The sequence below is a fragment of the Gymnogyps californianus genome, chromosome 17 (genome assembly GCF_018139145.2).
Source record: "Gymnogyps californianus isolate 813 chromosome 17, ASM1813914v2, whole genome shotgun sequence".
NCBI lineage: Eukaryota > Metazoa > Chordata > Aves > Accipitriformes > Cathartidae > Gymnogyps > Gymnogyps californianus.
Window position 1 is genome coordinate 13,985,324 of NC_059487.1, and position 19,519 is coordinate 14,004,842.

General features: G+C 54.6%; 1 protein-coding gene across 1 annotated transcript; it reads right to left on the reverse strand.

Moving 5' to 3' along the window:
• RBBP8NL (RBBP8 N-terminal like) lies at positions 1-13,754 on the reverse strand. The gene is given in 14 exon segments (XM_050907579.1): positions 1-119; positions 1,305-1,431; positions 1,752-1,813; positions 3,920-4,028; positions 4,466-4,524; positions 4,527-5,281; positions 6,325-6,488; positions 7,948-8,030; positions 8,546-8,712; positions 10,026-10,098; positions 11,226-11,338; positions 11,706-11,801; positions 12,328-12,370; positions 13,688-13,754. Coding segments are annotated over 14 exon segments (2,037 nt in total).
• Between the last annotated feature and the right edge of the window lie 5,765 nt (positions 13,755-19,519).

Here is a 19,519-nt window from a genome sequence, read left to right on the forward strand (position 1 = left end):
TTAGCTCTCCTCGGAGGTATCGTTGTGGGAAGCAGAGCAGTTCTCCGGTTCCTTCATGATCCCCGTGGAGCACTGCTCCACTTTGACTTTCTTTCTTCCTCTCATTGACTTCTTAGCTCCTGTAAACAGCAAGATGACCGCAGGAGTTAACCACAGAGCAATGGATTTACATGTATGAGGTCAGCGTGGCCTCGTTCCAAAATAGGGACAGTGCAGGAGGAAGCAAAGCTCAAGATGAAGAGAAACCCTCTCACACGTGAGATGCATGGGTACCTGGGGGAGGCTGTTGTGACCCTGGAAACAGAAACAACATGTGATGCAGAAATAGGCAGAGAATCAACCTGGTGCAGGAGTGTACCTGAGAGGGTGCCCAGACCAGCGGCATGCATTTCTTGGATGTCTCCCCCTTCCAGTCCGGTACATGGCACACACCACATGCTGAGAGAGGGGCTATGCCTCTCCATCACCCCATTCCTGCCACAACTGCTTCCAGCCCTCGCTCGGGACATCCCCATCCGGTCCCAGAGGGTCAGATGGTGTCTGCCCTGGGGAGCACAGGGCAGCTTCCTCCCCATTGCTCCGAGCGGCTGGTTTTGTAGAGCAAATACGCTTCTCACTCAGCTGCGGTGGTGTCCCCCGAGCGAGCAGGCACCTCTGAAGGCCGGGCATGGAGTAAGGGGCAGCGCTTGCCTGTTAAACAAGCTCCCTTTGTGCTTAAGCAACAGCCCTCTCTACATTTATAATTAGGTCAACACTTCCCTGTCTTTACTAACAGTACAAAGGGGGTTTAGTAGCGGGGTATTTCTGACAGAGCACTTTTTAAGGCTTGACAGGCACACTGTCTTATCCTTGCCCTTATCAGGAGCAGTTTTCTGCTTATTCACCTGTAGGAAACACGGGTACAACACATTGCTCTGTCAGCAGGGAAACCTCCACAGCCGCACAGGAAGATCAACAGAGCTGGCAGAAACCTTTCTCTGAATGTCAATAACTCACCCCTGGGAATCTGGCCTTCTCCAATCACCACCTCCCTGACCAGCTAAGCAAACACGAGGGACTTAGCCCTGTTAGCTTAGGTGCTCAGGAGTGCTCCCCTGGCTAACCATTAGCAGGGGCTCCTCTGGCTGGAGACACAACTGTTGCCAAAACACGGCGCAGTGTGGCATGCACTCGGCGGAGGAGCACCCTCCGCTCTGCTGCAGGGAAGGCGGCTGGTGCCCTCAGGCATTTCTCACAGGAGCCCCTTGGGAAGCAGCACAAGTTGTAGCCCTGAGCTGATGCCATGAGGAACTCCTCCTCCCTACCTTTTGTCCAGGGATCCTGTCCTCTTTTTCTCTTCTTTGGCAGCGTATGAGCTTTGTCTTTGGTGCAAAAATATTTCCCGTCAGCCTGGGCTTCTTGTAGGATATCATCTTCATATGGGGCAGCCACCTGCACCAACGAGAAGAGCAGTCAGTCTACAAACCACCCTGGCTTTCCCAGGGAGCTGATGGCCCGGCTGCATTGCTGGGGACCTTTGTGACCATTGCTATGGAGTGGTGACAAATGCTGTTGTTCATAAACCCTCTTGACTAGCTGGAAAGAGCGATATCTCTATCCCTCAGCAACAAGTTGGGTAACAGTGTGGGAATGGGGTTTGGCACCTCGTAGGAAGGCCATCACCTTCTGGAGTGAGTTTGGGCGGGGACAACCCGTCTTATGCCTCTCGGACCCAACAGCCTAAGCTAATGGGCTGAGGAGAGCAAACACACCTCGCTGTCCGTCGTGTCTGGCTCATCAGATTCCTGCTTCCCCGACTCAGCATCATCGTCATCTAAAGAAACAAAAAAGAAAGGTTTTTTGGCTGGCGGCAGGCCCGACAAGCTCACGAGCAGATGCAGAGCCACCAGCCCAGGCTCTGAGAGCCATCGAGGCAGAAAACAGATTCAGCAATAAACTGTGTTGCAAAGCAGAGGCACTGCGAGCTATGTGGCTTGAAATGAATGTTTATGGGAGATCCAACAGGACTCTGTTGGGGAACCAGTCCTCAATAAAGCTGTATCCGTAGGACTTTGCTACCCCAAGGTTGCAAGCGCTGCCCCGAAGCCCGTGGCTACGTGCAGGTTGGGAAGGTGAGGGGTATTTAAAACCCCAGACTGTACCTTCCCGTTTGAGATCCAGGTGGGGAGAAGCGTGTCTGGGTAAAGAGGCCAAAATGGCAATCCTCAAGTTTGCTGCCGGTGCCGGTCGGTGGCTCTCAGCAGGGAACGTGTGCTGAGGAGCAGAGGAAGGAAAGGCAGGGGAGTTGCTTCCCTGCCCAGCAAAAGGATTTTGCTGCACACAGGCCCCGAGGCTACACAACCCCAGACACGTACCTGCACACACCAGACACGCACCCGACCTTTGCACAGAGCGAAGCTGCCTGGGCCAGGGACTGAGCCTTGCTGGCGGTGGCATCACCCTGCCTGCACCCACAGCGGTACACCCGTGCTGGCCGTGGAGGGGCAGAAAGGGCTGGGGACGGAGCTGTGCCCTCTTCCGAGGGGCAGGGGCATTCCAGGACCTCAGTACTTCTTGCTCCTGACACTCAGGTCTAGCCGGGGTGGGACTGCGGCAGGGCAGCCTCCCTTGCTGCCCCTGCCCGGGTGGGAGAGCAGACGGTGCTGCTTTCAGGTACTCCTAGAGCCCCTGTAGTCCGATCCTGTCCTCACTTTATCCTTCTGCACGTTAAGGTTCACTAGAAAGTGCAGAAGTATTTGTGTATTGTTTCCTGGGCTTTGTGTCAACCTTAAGGTGAGAACTGAAGAAAGTCCTGTATTCCCACACCCAAAATGTAATCAGCTGAAATTCTTCTGCTATGATGATATCTCCTTAGCATGTAAATCACAGAGGACTCCCTTTTTTTTTTTTTTTTTTCCACCGTGCAAAATCCTGCTCCGGAGAGTGTTCCCAAACCGCTCCGACACGCCCAGACCAACTAATCCAGGCGAGCTCAACTTTCTGGCTGAGCCAGTAAGGCTGGTACCGAGCAGCTCTCAGCAGACGTGCTTCCCGCTCCGCTCCCCATGGCTGCTGCCTGCCACCCGCCCGGGGAAAACCTGGCACCCACGTCCCGCAGTGGTCAGGCAGGGAGAAAGCACCACATGTCCCCAGACTAAGGGCACTGCTGGTTTTGGGAATGGAAAGGGCTCTTAGCGGGGATGGAGCAGGGAAAGGGAAGAGAGCATCCCATCCTACCTGCTGCAGGTACCAGCATCCCTCGCTCCATGCTCAACCCTACATGCTGTGCCAGCACAGGGCACGCTTTGGAGCAGTGGGGCACAGACAGGGATGGTTTTTCCAGTGCTAGTCCTGCAAACCTCTTGCATTTCCCCCATCTCTGCTGGGGCAACTTCTGAGTTTCTGCTTCCCTGAGAGGAGCGGGTAACGCTGGAGCAGCAACATTCTCTTGTCACGGCTCACCGTGGAGTGGGTTTTGCCAACAGGTCAGTGCTAAACTGACCTTTTTAGCTCCTGGAGAACTCTGTGCCACCCAGCAGCTGAGTGCGGGGTGCTCTGCAGAGTGTGCAAGGGCACCCCATGGGTGCCTCCTGGTCTGTGCTGGGCAGAGATACTGGGCTCTTCTCCAGAACAGCCAGGGTTATTTTCTCCCTATAGATACTGAACCTGAATTTTGGGCATCCCTAGGGTTGAAAATTGAGCCCTCAAGGACGGGAATGTGAAACCTGAAGTTCCCCTGATGGCTCAAAAGAGCTGGGAGCCAGCAGCACCTGGGTCCCTGGAAGGGTGTCCCGTGCTGGTTAGCTACTGCTGCAGTCGGCGGGGATTGCAGGTGCGTGCAGAGCCCAGCACAGACTGCTCCCGGCTGTAAGATACCTTCACCAAAATGCACCTTTTGCTCTTGCCTTCTCAAATGTCACGTTTGCCTGGGGCTTTTTACCTGGTTCTCCCTTCTGTACGCTGACAGCCAGTCTCACCCTGGTCTCTGGAAGGGCCTCTGGGTCACTCGGCGTGGAGTTGTTTGTTGGATGTGCCCGTGAGAGCGCAAGCTGTAAGATACAGGGAGCACAAATGCTGCCTTCGCAGGGCAGGAGGAAAGGGTTTTCCGCAGCCCCTACGCGGTGGCTGTGACACAGGTGGGGACGAGCATCGCAGAGGCATTTCTGTGCACTCATGGTGTGTTGCAGGGGAGCCCAGCACCCCTCCTGCACCAACCTGCAGGACAGGGCGCAGGCACTGCCACACACCAGTCCTTGGACCGGACGAAACCCCGTGGTCACCGGAGGGGAGGGGCGGTAGGAAACGAGGGCCAGGGCTGAACAGCCACGGCTTTACCACGTGCAAATACGTCCCTGTTGGCTTCACATGCAGCAAAGCCATCCTCTCATGGGGCGTTAATGGTGGTCATAATGGTGCTGGCACCAGTGTCGGACTCTCTGGTGAGGGGAAGGGGGCCACGGTTGGTGCCAACATGAGCTGTACTCACCACAGCTGCTTCCTCCTCCTCTTCATCCTCCTCCTTGACAGCATCAGGCAGTGCCCGGTGGCATTGGGCCAGCAGTAGGGGAAGCGCAAGTCGTCCCGCTCTGCCCCATGTCTCCCGCAGGGGCCGTGAGCTGCTGGCACGGCGGGGCTCTCCCTGGGGCTTGGCCGTGGGCTACCGGGCCCCCACAGGTCCCGGCGGTTGTGCCAGCCCGTTTCTCTGCTGCGGCCGGAGTCTGACAGATCCAGCGGTGCGTCTGCACCATCGTCCCTTGCCACCTCTGCCTTTTCTCGGGGCTCGGAGCCATCCTGGCTCAGCCAAAGCTCCTTCTCTTCCTTCCCATCCACGGTGTCCTCCAGGAAGGACCTTTCCTCCTTGCATGCCGGCGTGATACTTGGCCACGGGGAGAGGGGCCGCTCCTTGGGCGTGAGCTTTGGGTCTCCATCTGCCCGTTGCCCTGGCTGGCACTGCTGCATGAGGAAATGCTGCAGCTGCTCCCTGTGCTTGAGGAGGTGCAGCTTCTCCTCCAGGTGCTGATCCCTCATGTACACCATGGCGGCAGGGAGCTTCAGCAAGGCTGCGCGATCTTCCCAGCCGTCATGCGACCGCGTCCTGCCATCGGCGTCTTTGGCCCTGAGCAAATGGCTGGAGAAGCTGCCGCCGTCCCGGTCGGCTGAGGTACAGTTGCTCGCCAGCCCCAGCTGGTGCAGGGAAAGGTGCTTGTGGAGGAGGCAGAGCTGCTCTCTCCGGGCGGTCAGTTTTAGGTTTTCGTAGGATGGAGCAACCTTGGGGGAGTCTAGTTTGCTTGCTGTTAAACAACTAAAAGAAGCAGGAAGAAATAATGGTGTTAATTAGAGAATTTTCATGTGATTTTCCAGCTCCTGCAGGTGATGTGCGTGGTCTCTCCTGCTCTTGGCCCGTGCATCATGCTTGCCTTCGGGTGCTGTGCTGGGGAGGAGGGTCCCAGTGGCCACGGGGATCAGGCAGCCGGCAGTGGGTCTCTGCACTGTGCACACTGCAGAGAGCCATCACCATCCCACCATCCAACTGCGCTCTCCTGTCCCTGGGCCACAGCAGCTCCAGGCAGGGCGTTGAGCAAGTGGGGGGATGCAGTGACCGCTCACATCAGCACTGCTGCTGAGAAGTCACTTGCAAACCATGCCTTACAGCCAGAAACATCCTAACTCCCCCCCATTCGGCTTTCTTAGTGCCTTGGTGGGCCTGAAGACCTCCAGGACAGAGGAACAGCCCACCCTCTCCTAATCTCACTTAATGGGAGATTTTTACAGCCGTGCTAAGAAGGTCGGTATGGTGCATGAACCTGCCCTGCAAACCAAGTCCCTGCTGTTGCTGGTTATTTGGCAGCTTCCCTGTGTGCGAGCTTTTCCCGGGAATGCTTGGCAGATCTACTCCCACTCTGGGAAACTTGCTGTCTTTACAGGTGAACTCACTGGCTTTGCTCAGCCCTCTGCGCTTCTGAAATCAATGGGGAGGATAAGCCCGGGGAAGTGCTGAGCCCTGCAGAAAAGCCCATTAGAAAAGATAAGGAGGAGCAGGGATTGCTGCCTCCCGTGAGGCAAGTCCTTCTCCTCCTGGCTGGAGGTGGGGGCACCCGGTTCGCTTTATGGGTCTGTCTGACGAAGCTGGAGTAAGGAGAGGCTGATCTCGTCGGGCTGGATTCCAGTCATTTTTTGCTGGTGTAAACTGGGAGACTCCCCCTCCCCAAGGCCGTGGGAGAAGTCTGGAGAAGAAGGTGGGCAGATACAGCGAATACCGGCCATCTCATCACAGTCTGCCCGGTGGCACAGCTGCAACGGGCCATAGATCAGGCCCACACCGCGACCCACGAGCAGGTAACTCACGCCTCAAGGCTGGGGCTGTGCTCGCGCTCCGGCGGGAGAGGAGTCTTCCTTGCCGGTGGGGACACTGCTGCCCCCGAAGGACTTTTTTCCAGGAGGCAGGGTCTGGAGCCGGGTCTCACCAGGGCAATGGTTCCATGCAGCTGGTTGGCAATCCTCTGGGAGACCTGCGGCAGAGGGGAGAAAGTCCAGGTGAGCCGTTCTGCTGTCCACCCCAGGCAGCGCGTGGCTAAGGGGAGCCCGCTGAGCAGAGACGCAGCTCTTCACCAGCGTGAACAAGACAGACAGCTCCTAAGTGCTCTGTTTGACACAATTCTGGTCAGCAGCTCAACCACATTTGTATTGGTTTTCCCAGGAAATTTCCCCTTCGTGTTTTCTAGCGGGATCTACAGTACTCTCTATTTTCTGGCTGCACTGATTTGTAGCCCAGGAGGTCTTGCGCCTCCTCTCAAGTCAAGCCATGATTCAGTGGCTTAACCAAGATAAGACCCTGCAAATTCCCTGACCCCTAGTCAGGCCACTAGACTTTATTCATGCAAGCTCCTAGCATGCACTGATTTGATGGGTGTATTTCCAGTGGAGTACCTGGCTGTGAGGCCAGGACATCATCATCTCCATCTGCTGTCATAAAAGACTTGCCACATGTTCTGACTTGACTTTCCCCTGCCCACCTGGAGATGTCACCAACCCTTCCTGTGATCCCTATTAATTATCCTCACAGCCTGCCTGCAGCCTTACCAAAACCCCTTTTCACCTGCTCTTTCAAGTTTTCTGTGGAGTTCAGGTAAGCAAAGCCTGTGCCAAAACAGAAGCATCTATGTGGGTGTGTATGTGGGCTTGAGTTCCCACGACCAGGAACAGGGCTCCAGGTCCTGCAGTCTCATCTCCCAATGCCCAATATCACCATATCACTCAGCATCCCTCAGCTGACACACACTCTCTGTGTTTTAAAGGCATGGCAGGCTTGCATCAATGCAGAAAATGGCAACCACTGAATGCCAGGCCCTCTGAAAATACCAATATTCATTATGCTGCAGATGGAGAGACATCTGCGATGCTCTTGGGCAGGGCTGCTGTGGTGTATTTGTTCTCAGTACCCACAACTCCCACAGTTTACATGTTCTCCAGGCTTTTCCAACACGCACAATGCTCCAGCTTCTTGCTCGCCCAGATAATGGAGAGCTGACTCTATAACTCAGGATAAGCTGCACTGAAATGTGGCTCAGCACAATGTGCCCAGGTCCTTCACTCCTCAGAGCTTTCCCCAGCAAGACATCTGAGAGAGGAACCAGAGCGATGGGCAGAGGACTCAAGCATGCTGGATGTGTTGTCATGGAGGATAAACACAGGAGCAAAGAAAGATGTGCACACTCACAGTGGGGACAGGAGCCTGTGCCAAACTCCAAATGCTTTGCTTGCAGTGAGTGGCAATTTCTGCAGAGAGAATGCTTCTGGCATTTGGTAGGTGCTCTCCTTGCCTCTGGCAATGGCAAACTGTCCCAGTCCGGCTAATTGTTTCACCCACTAAGTGCCTCCCTATCCCAGTCTACCTCTCTTGATCCAGTTCAGATGACCACAGTGGTGGGTAGAAGGCCTGAAGACATCAGGCTACCTCCAGCAACTCACCATTTCTGCGAGGCTGACTTCTTGGAGGACGGTGCCTGGGGTAGTCCTACTGCTTGGAGAGGTTCTCTGTCCTGCAGGCTTTTCTGCAAAAAAGACACAACCAGCCACCGTGATGGTCCTGCAGAGCTGTTGCAGGCTGCCCTGCCCTGCAGCGTGCTGGAGTCTCGCGGCCTCCCAAGGATGCCACTGGCTGGCACCAACCACCTCCTATTGAAGATTTTGAGCCAAAATTTCCGTCTGGCTCAAGCCAGCACCTGATTGAATGTACCCTCCATTGCATGTGTGGGTGGCAGCAAGGCAACGACATGGTCTCTGCATGAAATGGGTGACGGGTCCACACCTGCACAGCACTCATCGTACAGTGAGGGCACCCAAGCACTCTTTTGCTCTAATGCAGAGCAACATGTTTGTCCCTTGACATGCATTCCCTCCCCCCCTGCCCCCAGCTGCTATTCTGCCCATGACAATGTCCATCTGAGCTGCCAACAGCTTGGTTTTTGCTCTCCAGACCCTACCCATGGTGCAGCTTTGCACCACGGCTCAGTCACTCTTCCCATCTTCAGGTCCCACAAGGGTGGCAGGAGCCAGCAGCACCCACCTTCTCCCAGCTCGAGGCCTGGCACATCATGGTGGGCTTCTTCTGCTCCCCTGTGAGCTGCTTTCTCGGTGTCGGCGTTCCTGCTCGCTGGGGACAGTAAAGCCAAGGGGGAGCTGGGGGTAGAGCTGCTTTCTCTGGAGGTAACTCCTGGGTGCTTTTTCTTGTCTCTGTTGAAAGGAGGAGGACATGAATGAATGAGAAAGGGCAGGAGAAGGAAGGTTTGAGAGCCACTGTACTGGGAGCTCTGAGTTATAGAGCCCAATATATAAATATACATATTTTTATATATATATATATATATGTGGACATACCGATCCTCAGACTCACCTTCTTCCATTGCAGCTTATTGCTAGCTCAGCTGCAGTCTGGAGCATGGGACAGAGGCAGCACGACAGCTCAAGGTCTGATTTCCCCACTTGGCCGTGGGTAACGTCGCAGGAAGCCACGACATTGGGTAAGCCAAAACTCAACTGTGGCTATTGCAAAAGCTCTGTGAGAACCTGTACGTCCCCGGTTGGGCTTTCAGCCTGGTGTAGGAGTGGATTCAGCACGGGGATGTGGCGACTGTCCCCCTTTACCATATCGAGCTGGTGGGGCTGATGCTCTTGGTCACTACAAGGGAGTCACTGAGTCTCGGAGACCCATGCTTACGTCATGGACAAAGTCCTGGCTGGACCCTGATGCCGAGACATGGGTGTTTGGCCAGAAATCTTCCTATTCAGCAGCCCAGGGAAGAGCAGAGCAGAGCAGGAGCGCTCGGTGCTCAGCAAACCCAGCCCAACCTACAGCTCTGAAACTCCTCAGGCCTTGGGAAGCATTGGGGAGTAAAAGCGAGAGTTTCTCTTTAAGCGGATGGTGCTTCTATGCTCCAAAGAAAACACATTTCTAAACTAATCCCTCAGTGCTAATTCCTCTGGACTTTAAACCCTTGAGGAATGAGCTGATTTGTATATATTGGCCAGTCTGGCAGGTTACTTGGCTTTCAGCACAGCGCTCTGCTGGGATATGAACCTGTTGGTGCAGATCGCTTCTCCCTCTTAATCCCGTCTCAGTCCCTTGCGTGTCACTCTCCTTCCCCCAAACACAACCTGCTTCCTGCAGACCCTCTCTGGCTGCTGCAGGAGGGGAGCTGGTGCCATGGAAAAGCCATGGAAGCCCAGCTTGAGGTCCGTGGCCAAGGTGAGCAGCCCAGGGCTTTGCTTCCCATGAGCAGTCCCCCATGGGGGGGATGTTGAATAACCTTGTTCCCCAAAAACTGAATCCTTGGATGCAGGTGAACAGGGGAGTGAGCAAAGGTCAACAAGGACTTAGAGATCATTATGGGTGTTTCAGTGTCTAACATCTACAGGAATCCATAGGAATTAGATGCTAAAATACCCCTGAGGATGCCACGGTCTGGACGTAGCCCTGCTCAGCTGCAGGGATGCCTCTGTCCTTACCAACACCCCTCGTAATGAATGAAACCCAGGAGAGTGCTTACTCCAGGCTCCGGAGCCTCTTCAGTTCTTCCTTGAGAGTTTTGTTCTCTTCCTTCAGGCGGTTCGTCTCGTTAGCTGCAGGGACACAAGTTGTGCCGTGGATTCAGGCGCTGCAAGCAAAGAGCTGATGCTCCTCGCAGCTTGCTGGGGTGCACGGCGGGGGGAGGAGGGAATGGCACCAGGTTTCGGAGGGATGCCAAATTTCCTTCCTTCTCTGAAAACATGCTGGGGGCTAAGGAATAAAAGGGAGCAACTTTCCGACTCGGGTTTGGTCAGGATTGGGGTCTGCTTGCAGCCCATCCAGCTTAGGGGGAGAGCGTAACCCAGATGGGGTGGTGGCTCTGGCACGGCGGGATGGACACAGCCAGCATCCTGCCTGTGAGCACCATGGCCGCCTCCGATGAGCGGGTGCTGTGTTAGGGGGAGGACTGGGGGCCTCGGGGGGATCGGACGAAGGCCAGAGGGAGCTGTGAGCACCCAGCAGCCGGGTGCTGCAGCGAGGAGGCAGCGAGCGAGAGCAGGCAGGCTCCCGGGCAGGGTGGGCTGCTGCCTCAGCTTGCTCCTGCTCGAAAGCAGCACTTGGGGAGCAATGTCATAACAGGAGAGATAAACCAAGGGCTGTTGGCACCTCTCCATCCCTCCTAATGCCTTATCTCCTTTACTCTCGCGACCCTCCCTGGGCCAGCCAGATCCCCAGGGAAAAACACCCCGAGCCTGAGCGGTTCTGGGAGCTCTGCCAAAGGCTCGGGAGAAGATCCATCACACATGTTGCTTGATTTCCATTTACCCGTGCTGAGCTGCTGCTATGACTTTCCTGTCTTTGCCAGACTGTTGCTTCTGTGGTGCCAAATGGATCTTTTTTCCAGGCAGCTGACATGGCCTGGCCAGCTTGGGGCTGCTCTCGGCGTGAGCATCTCCCATTTTTCTGGGGGTGCAGAGGGCTGCAACCTCCCAGCTCTGCTGCTTCGTGTAAGTGGTTACCTCTGCTTGGGGGGGACGTGGGTTGCCATCTGTAGTCCTGGTCAGATCTGATTTTTCAAGACCCCCACACTTGCATTGGCTCCCTCCCTTCTCTCCATCCCCAAATCCCTCCTGAGTACCCGGTCACTGGGAGGGCTCACGTGCAAATATCTGGGAGAGGCATTAACTGAGCAAAGACTCAGCCAGCCAAAGCCAAGCTTACAGCAGGCAGCAATACGTACTGAGGATGAAGATGTGCTGCAGGCTCTGGAAATGGGAAGTCTCGTACTCATTCTGCTTCTTTTTCGCCAGCTCCTGGGTGACCATGCATCTGTCACAGAGACCTGCTCGCAGCCTAGAGGAAAACCCATGGCCAGCAGCTTGTTACTACACGGTTCCCATGGGGGAAATAAGCTCCTGCCCTCCCCACGGAGAAGCATGAACACTCAGCCCGTCACCCAGAATTGGTGAGAGGGGTTATCACCCGTGCGGCCCAGCCCTGGCCCTTCTACCCCGCCAGATGCAGTCCCACCACCATCAGCTTAGGAAAGCTCCTCTGCACGTGCCTGGGCTCCTCCAGCTCTCTCAGCAGCCGAGTATGAGCAAAAAAGAGGTTCATGTGCTACATCCCACTTCTGGGAAGAGAGCAAACCCCAAACTCTCCCCCTAGGAGGGTGCACTCGCTGCCACTGAACAGCACCCTATTGAAAAATAAATCTTACCTGTTTTCTAACACCTTTACATTTTCTTTAAGGACCTTCTGTTGTTCCCTTAATTGGTGATTTTTAGCAAACAACTCTTCAATTCTCTGAGCATCACTAATTGAAGAAACAGAACAAAGAAAAGAGGGTTATTAGATTTCTCCCCGAAATCTGTGCCTTTATCTGCGGTGCCCTGTCAAGTGGAAGGATTTCTGCCCTGAGCCCACCGTGCTGCTCACACCGGTATGGCCGAATTGCTTTTGCTTGTGTGGCAGGAGGGGAAACAAGTGTGTTAGAGCCCAGACACTGCCCTGTGACACCCGCCCTTGGAGTTAGCAGCTTGCTTTGTCCCAGTTTATTGCTTCCCAAGAGAGCAAGCGCCCGTTGGCACAAGCATGACTTGCCGGTGGCAAGGCAAACTGGAGGTAGGCTGGGAACACCCCAAGCCCTGCCTGTGCTGGGGACTTGCATGGCAAAAGTCACCAAAAGTTTTGAATTTGGCAGAGCCAGAAAGGCAAATTCTGCTCTCTAAATCAGGCAGCCTCGGAGGAGTGCCCAGGAGGTCTGAAAATGAAGCGGCATAACCTCCCCTCCGCTCCCCGTCCCGCCGCAGCGTGGGTAGAGCAGACGTGGCATTGCTCACCGACACTTCTCCGTCGTCAGCTCCGTCAGCTTGCTTTGCAGACCTGGAATAATTAACAGAGACAGAGAGGTGGGTATTTATTGCCAATTCCCTGGCACTCAGAAACAAAATGCAATGACGGAACTGCAGGAGGGTGCCTGGCTTTGCAGAAACCTCACCAATTTACAAACCTTATTTCCGAGAAGGAATAACACATTGCCTGTGTTAAGCAATATCACAGTTTAATGTAGCTGGAAAAGTTGTACAAAATGTGAGCACATTTTGTATTTCCACTATTTAATGAGTCTGCTTTTCCCTCCCCCTCCAAAAAGTCTGTTTCAGTTTTGTTTCTACTTATTTCTTGTTACAGTACACATTTCCCAGGTGGGCAGTATTTTATAACTCTCAGGGCTGAAAAGCATCTTGGAGGATATTTACAGCTGAACAAGAACGGCTTTCGTTGATGGATCTGCAGACGTTACTTCTTGTCAAATCCATTTTATGCAAAGTAGATGTAAACATGTGGTTTAAATTGCTCAACAGTTTCCTCTAACTCTCACACGGCTTGAAATTACACAAGAGAAGAATGAATTCACAAGCCAGAATCCTCCAAAAGCACTGTTGTTTTGTTCATAATATTGATATTGGGAATGATTCTAATAGGAAAACAATTGGATTTGGCATTTGGTTGCTTAACCTAATGGTTCTTATTTTAATAATGTGTGACCTGAGGAATAATTTATTCACTAGAGGAATGAACTATCCAACCTGACTCTAAGGTTTTCTTTAACAGAGCCTCACACTCCTGCTGCTTCTGTCTTACAGATTATTGCATCTTTCCACTTTCCCTTTGATCCCTCAGTATCCAAATATACTCCAATCCACGTCGCTCAGAGAAGATGCCCAGCAGGTGTGCATGTCGCTTCTGCAAACCTCCCAATTCACCTTTATCACAGACCACGGCAGCAGGAGCAGGAAAGGAGCCAAATTCCCCATGATTAATGCTTGGAGCAAATGGGATTCCTGCAGGGACTGAGCACCTCCGTGGCTTGCTTTCCAGGAACAATGGATGCAGGAATGCCCTCTCTTCTGCTTCTCATCATACTCCAAAAAGTTACTGGTTTTCTCAGTAAACCTCGTTCTCCACCAGTGAGAGATACCAAGGTGCCATTGGAGGCTGTGGTCCCCTGAGGGCCAGGCTGTGACCCTGCATCCCCACCCATCCCCATGAGGGATGCTTGCTGAGCCCTAATTCCCGAAGCTCCCTAATCCACATCTGCTCCTCCTCCCTTCAGGTTGTTTGAAACCAAAGAAATCAAGGTGGCATTACAAAGAAAAGGACCTTGGCTAGTTTTTAATAAGACTTCTCGTCTCTCCTTACCTTGGACCTCTTTCTCATGGATTTCCTTGAGCTTATTCAAGAACTCTGCAAAACTCTCCGTGGTCATGTTCAGGGCTGTGCCGCACGCCAGGCTGCTTCCAGCGTGAGGAAGTCCTTTCGTTTCAAATTATTCAGGTTTCAGCCTAAAATAGAAAGAAAAAGTCTGATAAAAGAGAAATGTCTTGTGTATGTGGTGTTCTGGAAAGTCTTAGAAACAGGACAAAGCCCAAATCTAGAAAGTGAAATTACTTGCTAAACCACAGACATGCACAAAGCAGCAGGCTCATCCAGGGACGCATTTTTGTCCACCCTGCCTCAGCCCCAGGCTGGGGGCACAGGCAAAGCAGAGAGTGATGGCTCAGAAAATGGGAGAACTGAAAGCCCAGCTGAAAAATCAGGCTTTTCCTCTACTCTTTGAGCTGTTTAAATTGCATTTCTCTGGGATGAGGCGGGGCAGGGCATCTTCTTGAGGAAGGGACTGCAGGGCTCGTGTCGGGACCACATTGCTGGGGACAGATGATGGGGAAACTCGTGGCAGCTTTGGTGCTTGAGCCCTGATGGACCCATCTCCCACCGGGTCCTGAGATGATCCTGCACATCCCTCCTCCCTCTGGCACCGCGCACAGCTTCTACAGAGGTAACACATACCGCTCGGCCACCCCGCTGTCATCGCCCAGGCTCCCTGCGTGGCCTCGCTGGCTGCAGCCTCTTCGAACCCTTGGGAGACACCAAACTGAGTGTTATTCACCCCATTTTACAGAGAAACCTGGAGAGGTGACGTGCAGAGCCGAGTCCCGCAGGAAGCCTGGTGGGTGCAGAGCCGGTGTGGGCACAGCACCCGTGGGGCTGGATGCAAGCTGGGGCATGCTGGGGTGCGCTGGCTGCCCCCAGCCCCTCCGTACTGGGAGCAGCGTCCCAGCTCCTGCCCTGGGCTCAGGTCTCTGCTCCACCTGCCCCTGCCTCAGTTTCCTCATTGAGGTTATGGGGTTGTTAATGCTCCGTCATGCTGAATGCCATCACTTAGTGCTGGCAGTAGTGTTCAATAATGCCCGAGAAGAGATAAAGCGCTCTGCTTTCTAAAAAAACTTTGCTTTTTCCTTTTTTGGTTGAAAACACCCCCAAACAACAGGAGAGGTGGAGAGCAACCCATGACACCCCCAGCTCAGTAAGCTGGGACAGGCAGGAGGTAAACAAACAGCCTGAAAGTAACGTGGTTGTTTTTTAAGAATGTTGCCCTAATTTTAAGAATTTTAAAGAATTTTTGCCCTAATTTTAAGAATTTTGCCCTAATCCCATAGATTTTGAAATTACTAACAGGAATGGAAAGTGGCAGCTTTGGAGATGAGAAAGTTCATTACATCAGTGATGACCTCATTCCTCCCTGGGATGCTGATGTTGGGATAAACTCTTTCTTTTCCATCAGCCAAAGCCTCGGGGAGTCTCAGACCCCCTAAAATAGCTGTGGGACCAGGTCCCTCCTGGACCATGGTGGTACCGGGGAGGGGCGTGTGTCCGAGCATCCCCGCAGAGCATCGTGAAGTGTCCCCTGGGGTTTGGGCAGGAGGGGTGTGCAACCTCCCTGCCCCCCCCGAGCAGGTCAGCAAAGCCCTGCTCGCCCCGGGGTGTCCTCCGGGATCACCCAAACCACGCTGGAAGAATAGGGACTTCAACGTGGGAGCATTCAGCATCACCGCACAGGAGCTTCTCCCCTAAAAGTCATGCCGGGTTACTGAGTCGCAGCCAGTAATCCTGTTCCTGACAAAGCACCTGAGCACTCAGCCTTCAACTGTGCAGAGATGACCAGGAAGAAAACCTCCCCTCTGTTGTTCGAAGGTGAAAGGCTGGGCTGGGACCTGGGTTTTGCAGCCCCACGGCAGCACAGGGAGGTTTCTGTTGGGCTTCAGCACGTTCCCTCCCAGCCCGGCTCTCTGCCGGCAGCCCGCCTGTGCCTTTATCTGCATGCAGAGCAGAGGTGTGCCGGATCGCCTGCATATGCAAGATGTGGGCATGCAGAGCTGGAAGAAGAAACTTTCCCCTAAAGCGTCTGATTTTCAAAAGAAATGAGGCACGCGCCGGCGAGCACAAGCAGCGAGCTCGGCTTGCGTGCTCTTAGCGTGCTTGGATCAGTGCAACACCTGCCTAAACACAAACCATCTCGGAGTGACTTCGTTTGCCTTTCGAGCAAATCTGGTACAAACGGAGCAGAGATCTCACTCTCTGGGGAATCAATTAAAAAAATATTCATTGCTCCCACTTCCCTGGGCATAACCCACCCTTTCCCAGAGCTGGGTGATCTCTCCCAGCAAGTAAAAGCCACCCGAGGCAAGGCACGGCTTGTCACAGCTCGTGCAGCTCGGGATCGGCTGCCGTGAAATGGGATTGGGAACTGATCTCTGCTGTTCAGCCCCAAGAGCCATAGCTGAATAACGAGCCAGGGGAAATAATACCCGGCTCTACTCCAAAAAAGAAAAAAACAATCCCCTGATGTTAATGGGAAGCTCTTCCCGGGATCGCTGAGTCCTAAATTTGGCTTTGCCCTGGGCAAAGCACCTCCCCAGGGTTGAAGGGAGGTTGTGAGACCCACCGCTGCCGTCACAGGGCTAAAACCCCGAGTGCCGGCTGGGAAGGTTTTGAAGTTCTCAGGCACTAATTCCCATTGCATTCCCCAGTGCTGTAAACTGGGAAGGGATTGCAAGCGGGAGCAGAGCCGGTGGTGGCTGCATGGGCTCCCTGTGATGCTCACTGGTGCCGGATCAGTCCCTGCCCACCTCAGTGCTGCCCTCTCCCCAAGGCTGGTGTCTCGGAGGGCTGAATAGCACCCGGCATTTTGGGCCATGGGGCTCCAGCTGGGACATCCCGGGAAGGTGACATCCAGGCTGGGGCTCATGCCAGCCGGCAGTTCGAGGAGGTAGGGCTGGGCTTGGATGTGGCAGTAGGCGGAGGGCGTGGGGGCAGCCCAGGTGCTCAGCGCCGGATCCAGATCCCTGCTGCCGTGACTCAGCGCTGCGGGCAGAGCCCGGCAGATCAGGATTTGGGGCTGGGGTGTGGGCAGCAGCTTTGCCTTCCATGCATGGCTGCGGCTGCAGTGCCACCAGGGTTGGGGCTCACTCCTGACTTTCTTTTCCTCAGAGCCCCCAGGTCAGCGGGGATCTGCGACCTGCTGGGGATCTGATCAGCAGGGAAAAGCTATTGCCATTTTCGGTGCTTTTTGAGATGCCAGCATCCATCCCTGCCTGCAGACGGGACTGCCACTCTGCAGCAAACCTGGCGAGGACTTTGGGTCTCTGGTCCGTGCACACACACGGTTACAGAGATGTTGCACGAGCATCGCCCCCCGCGTATCTGCACCCAGGATTCGGCCTTTTGCTGCAGCAGAGGAACCCCACAGAGAGCCCAGGCTCTCCGAGGTCTTCGTCTTTACTCCCTTCTCGCCTGGTGTGGACTGGCCAAGGCATGAAGCCGCAGCCCCCCGCTCCTCCGCCTCGCTTGAGAGGATTTATTGAGGGAGATTTATTGATGAAGACCAGACCACAGAGTCCCCCAGTGCAGAGCTCACTCCCTGAGACAGGGATTTCATTTACAGCCCTGAGCCCTTTCCAGAGCTGTCACTGTAATATACACCCGGCGGTGCCGGATGCGGCCCCGCGGCGGAGCCGGGAGCAGCCCTTTGGCGTGCTGGCGGGGCCGGGTGTATTTCAAAGTGACGGGTGCCCTCTGCAAACAGAGCCCCAGTGTCGGGGACCAAAGGCAAACTCCTCATCCAGCCCTTAAATCTGGTGGGTTTGGAAAGCCCAAGCCCGCGGGGCAGGGTGGTTGCTGACGGCCGTGGCTTTGCTCACCTGCTCTCCGCAGCTCCCGATGCTCAGCTCAGGGCAGGACACAGGGTCCGGGTCAGGGCGCAGGGTCCCCGGCACGTCGGCTCTCATGCATGGGGCTGGGGCAGCCCCCGGCATCGCCTGGGTACCAATGGCATCTCTCCTCGGGGCAGGATGCTCCTGACTGCGGCTGGGGAAAGGAAAAGCGGCAGGGAGGTTATTTCCTAGCCCATGCCAGGGAGCTTGGGAAGGGACGGACTTCGGACAGCTGGCTCTGACAGCAGAGCCATCCCCCATTCCCTGGTCCCTGGGGGGTTCCTGGCCTCTAGTTACCATCCCCGGTGCTGCCGGCCACGCTTGCATCAAGCCACGGCACATCCTCACCCTCAGCACTGTTGCCTTTCAGAAGAATAAAGCGGCTCATTAGCTAAATGAGCTTAAGATGTTAAAAAAAAAAAAAATGGCAGGACTCTGAAGTTCTGACACTGTCAGATCAGCAAAGCTCAATGGATTTACAACCAGATATTTCCCCATCAGCAGCACTGGAGTTGTTCAGCTTCAGGCTGGATTTATGTAATATACTTTTTGCTGGGTAATTGACGGGCAGGGCTGCTTTCACCAGCCAAACTTTCTTTTCTTGGCTACCCTACTATGTTCCTGGTCTAATTTTAGAATTATAAATTGAATTTATACCCAGAAAAGCTGCCTGATCACTCATGGAAAATCTGCAGTGCCAGGAGTATTTTGCAGGCCAGCACGAAGCTGATCCGCTTTGCTGATGTACTGTGCACTTGGCAGATTGGAGACAGTTTTTTGTGTGTGCTGGGGATTTTTTTGCTGGGCATTTATTTATTTGTATGACTTAACGTGGCACAGGCTGTCCTAAAATGGAGCCCAGTGCTTGCTCTCCACCGCGCTGGTTTTGTGTGCGGGTGTTGGATAGGGGCTGGCAGATTGCAAAATCACCCCCTGACAGGTGAGACAGGAGGAACAGCTTTGGCTCTCGCTTCATCGAGGAGGAGGAGAAGGTGCCTTCCTCCGCCTCACACAACCCGAAAATCCTCCCCGAAGCAGGGCAGCCACTGTGCGCTGCTCCGCCAGCCAAGGGGCCGGTTTGCAGCAAGCCCCTGCTGCAGACACCCTGCCCCAGGGTCACCTCCGCTGACTTGGGATGGGGATCCCACCCGGGCGGTGCGGAGCCACAGCGGGGCTACGAGCTGTCTCGATGGCCCTTTGGGTTTGCTGGGGACCAGCGCTGGTTGCAGTCCCCTGAACAAGCTAAACAGGACCGGCAGCGCCAGGGAGATGCTGCCCCTGCTCACGTGTGTGCAGACGTGCCCCATTGCAGGGAGAGGAGAACAAGAGCGAATCTTCCAAGACGAAGCTCCAGCCTCAAGTCCCAACCTGCACACCTATTTACTTCAACCCTATAAAGTGTGTTGCCATAATACAGCGCAGTCCCGGCTATCACAAAACCAGCAGCTCAGTTTCTCCCCCGCCACCCTGGCCCTTTGGAGGCAGCTTCTGCTTCTCTAACCACCGCGGCAATCACCAAAGCAACGGGGATTTTCTTCCATTACCTTATTTCTGCTTGAGAGCCCCTAGCTGGCGGGTGGCCCTGTTTCCCCTGGGCACAGCGATATCCCTCGTCCCAGAACAGAGTCTTTGCTGCCCTGGTGTTGCAGGATCACTAAAGCAGGAGAAGTTGGTCCTCTGCAATACCTGAATATACCCAGGAACCGGAGTCTGGCTTTTAGGTAGTGGGGTGAGCCGTTAAGGGGTCTGGTTTTGCACCATCCCCAGCTGGGAGGGAGGCTTTGTCCTGCTCCCCAGCTCCTTTGACGAACAGCTCCCTCCTGCTTTGCTGAGGTTTAGCAGTAAATATTTGTCCTGCTCCCCGCTTGGAGGGGACACTCGCATTCGGACCCGCTGGCCATGCCGCGATGCTCCCTGGAGCACGGTGGGCTTTAGCTGGATCTGCGGGCAGATCTGTGTGCTTGCATGAGGATTCAGAAGA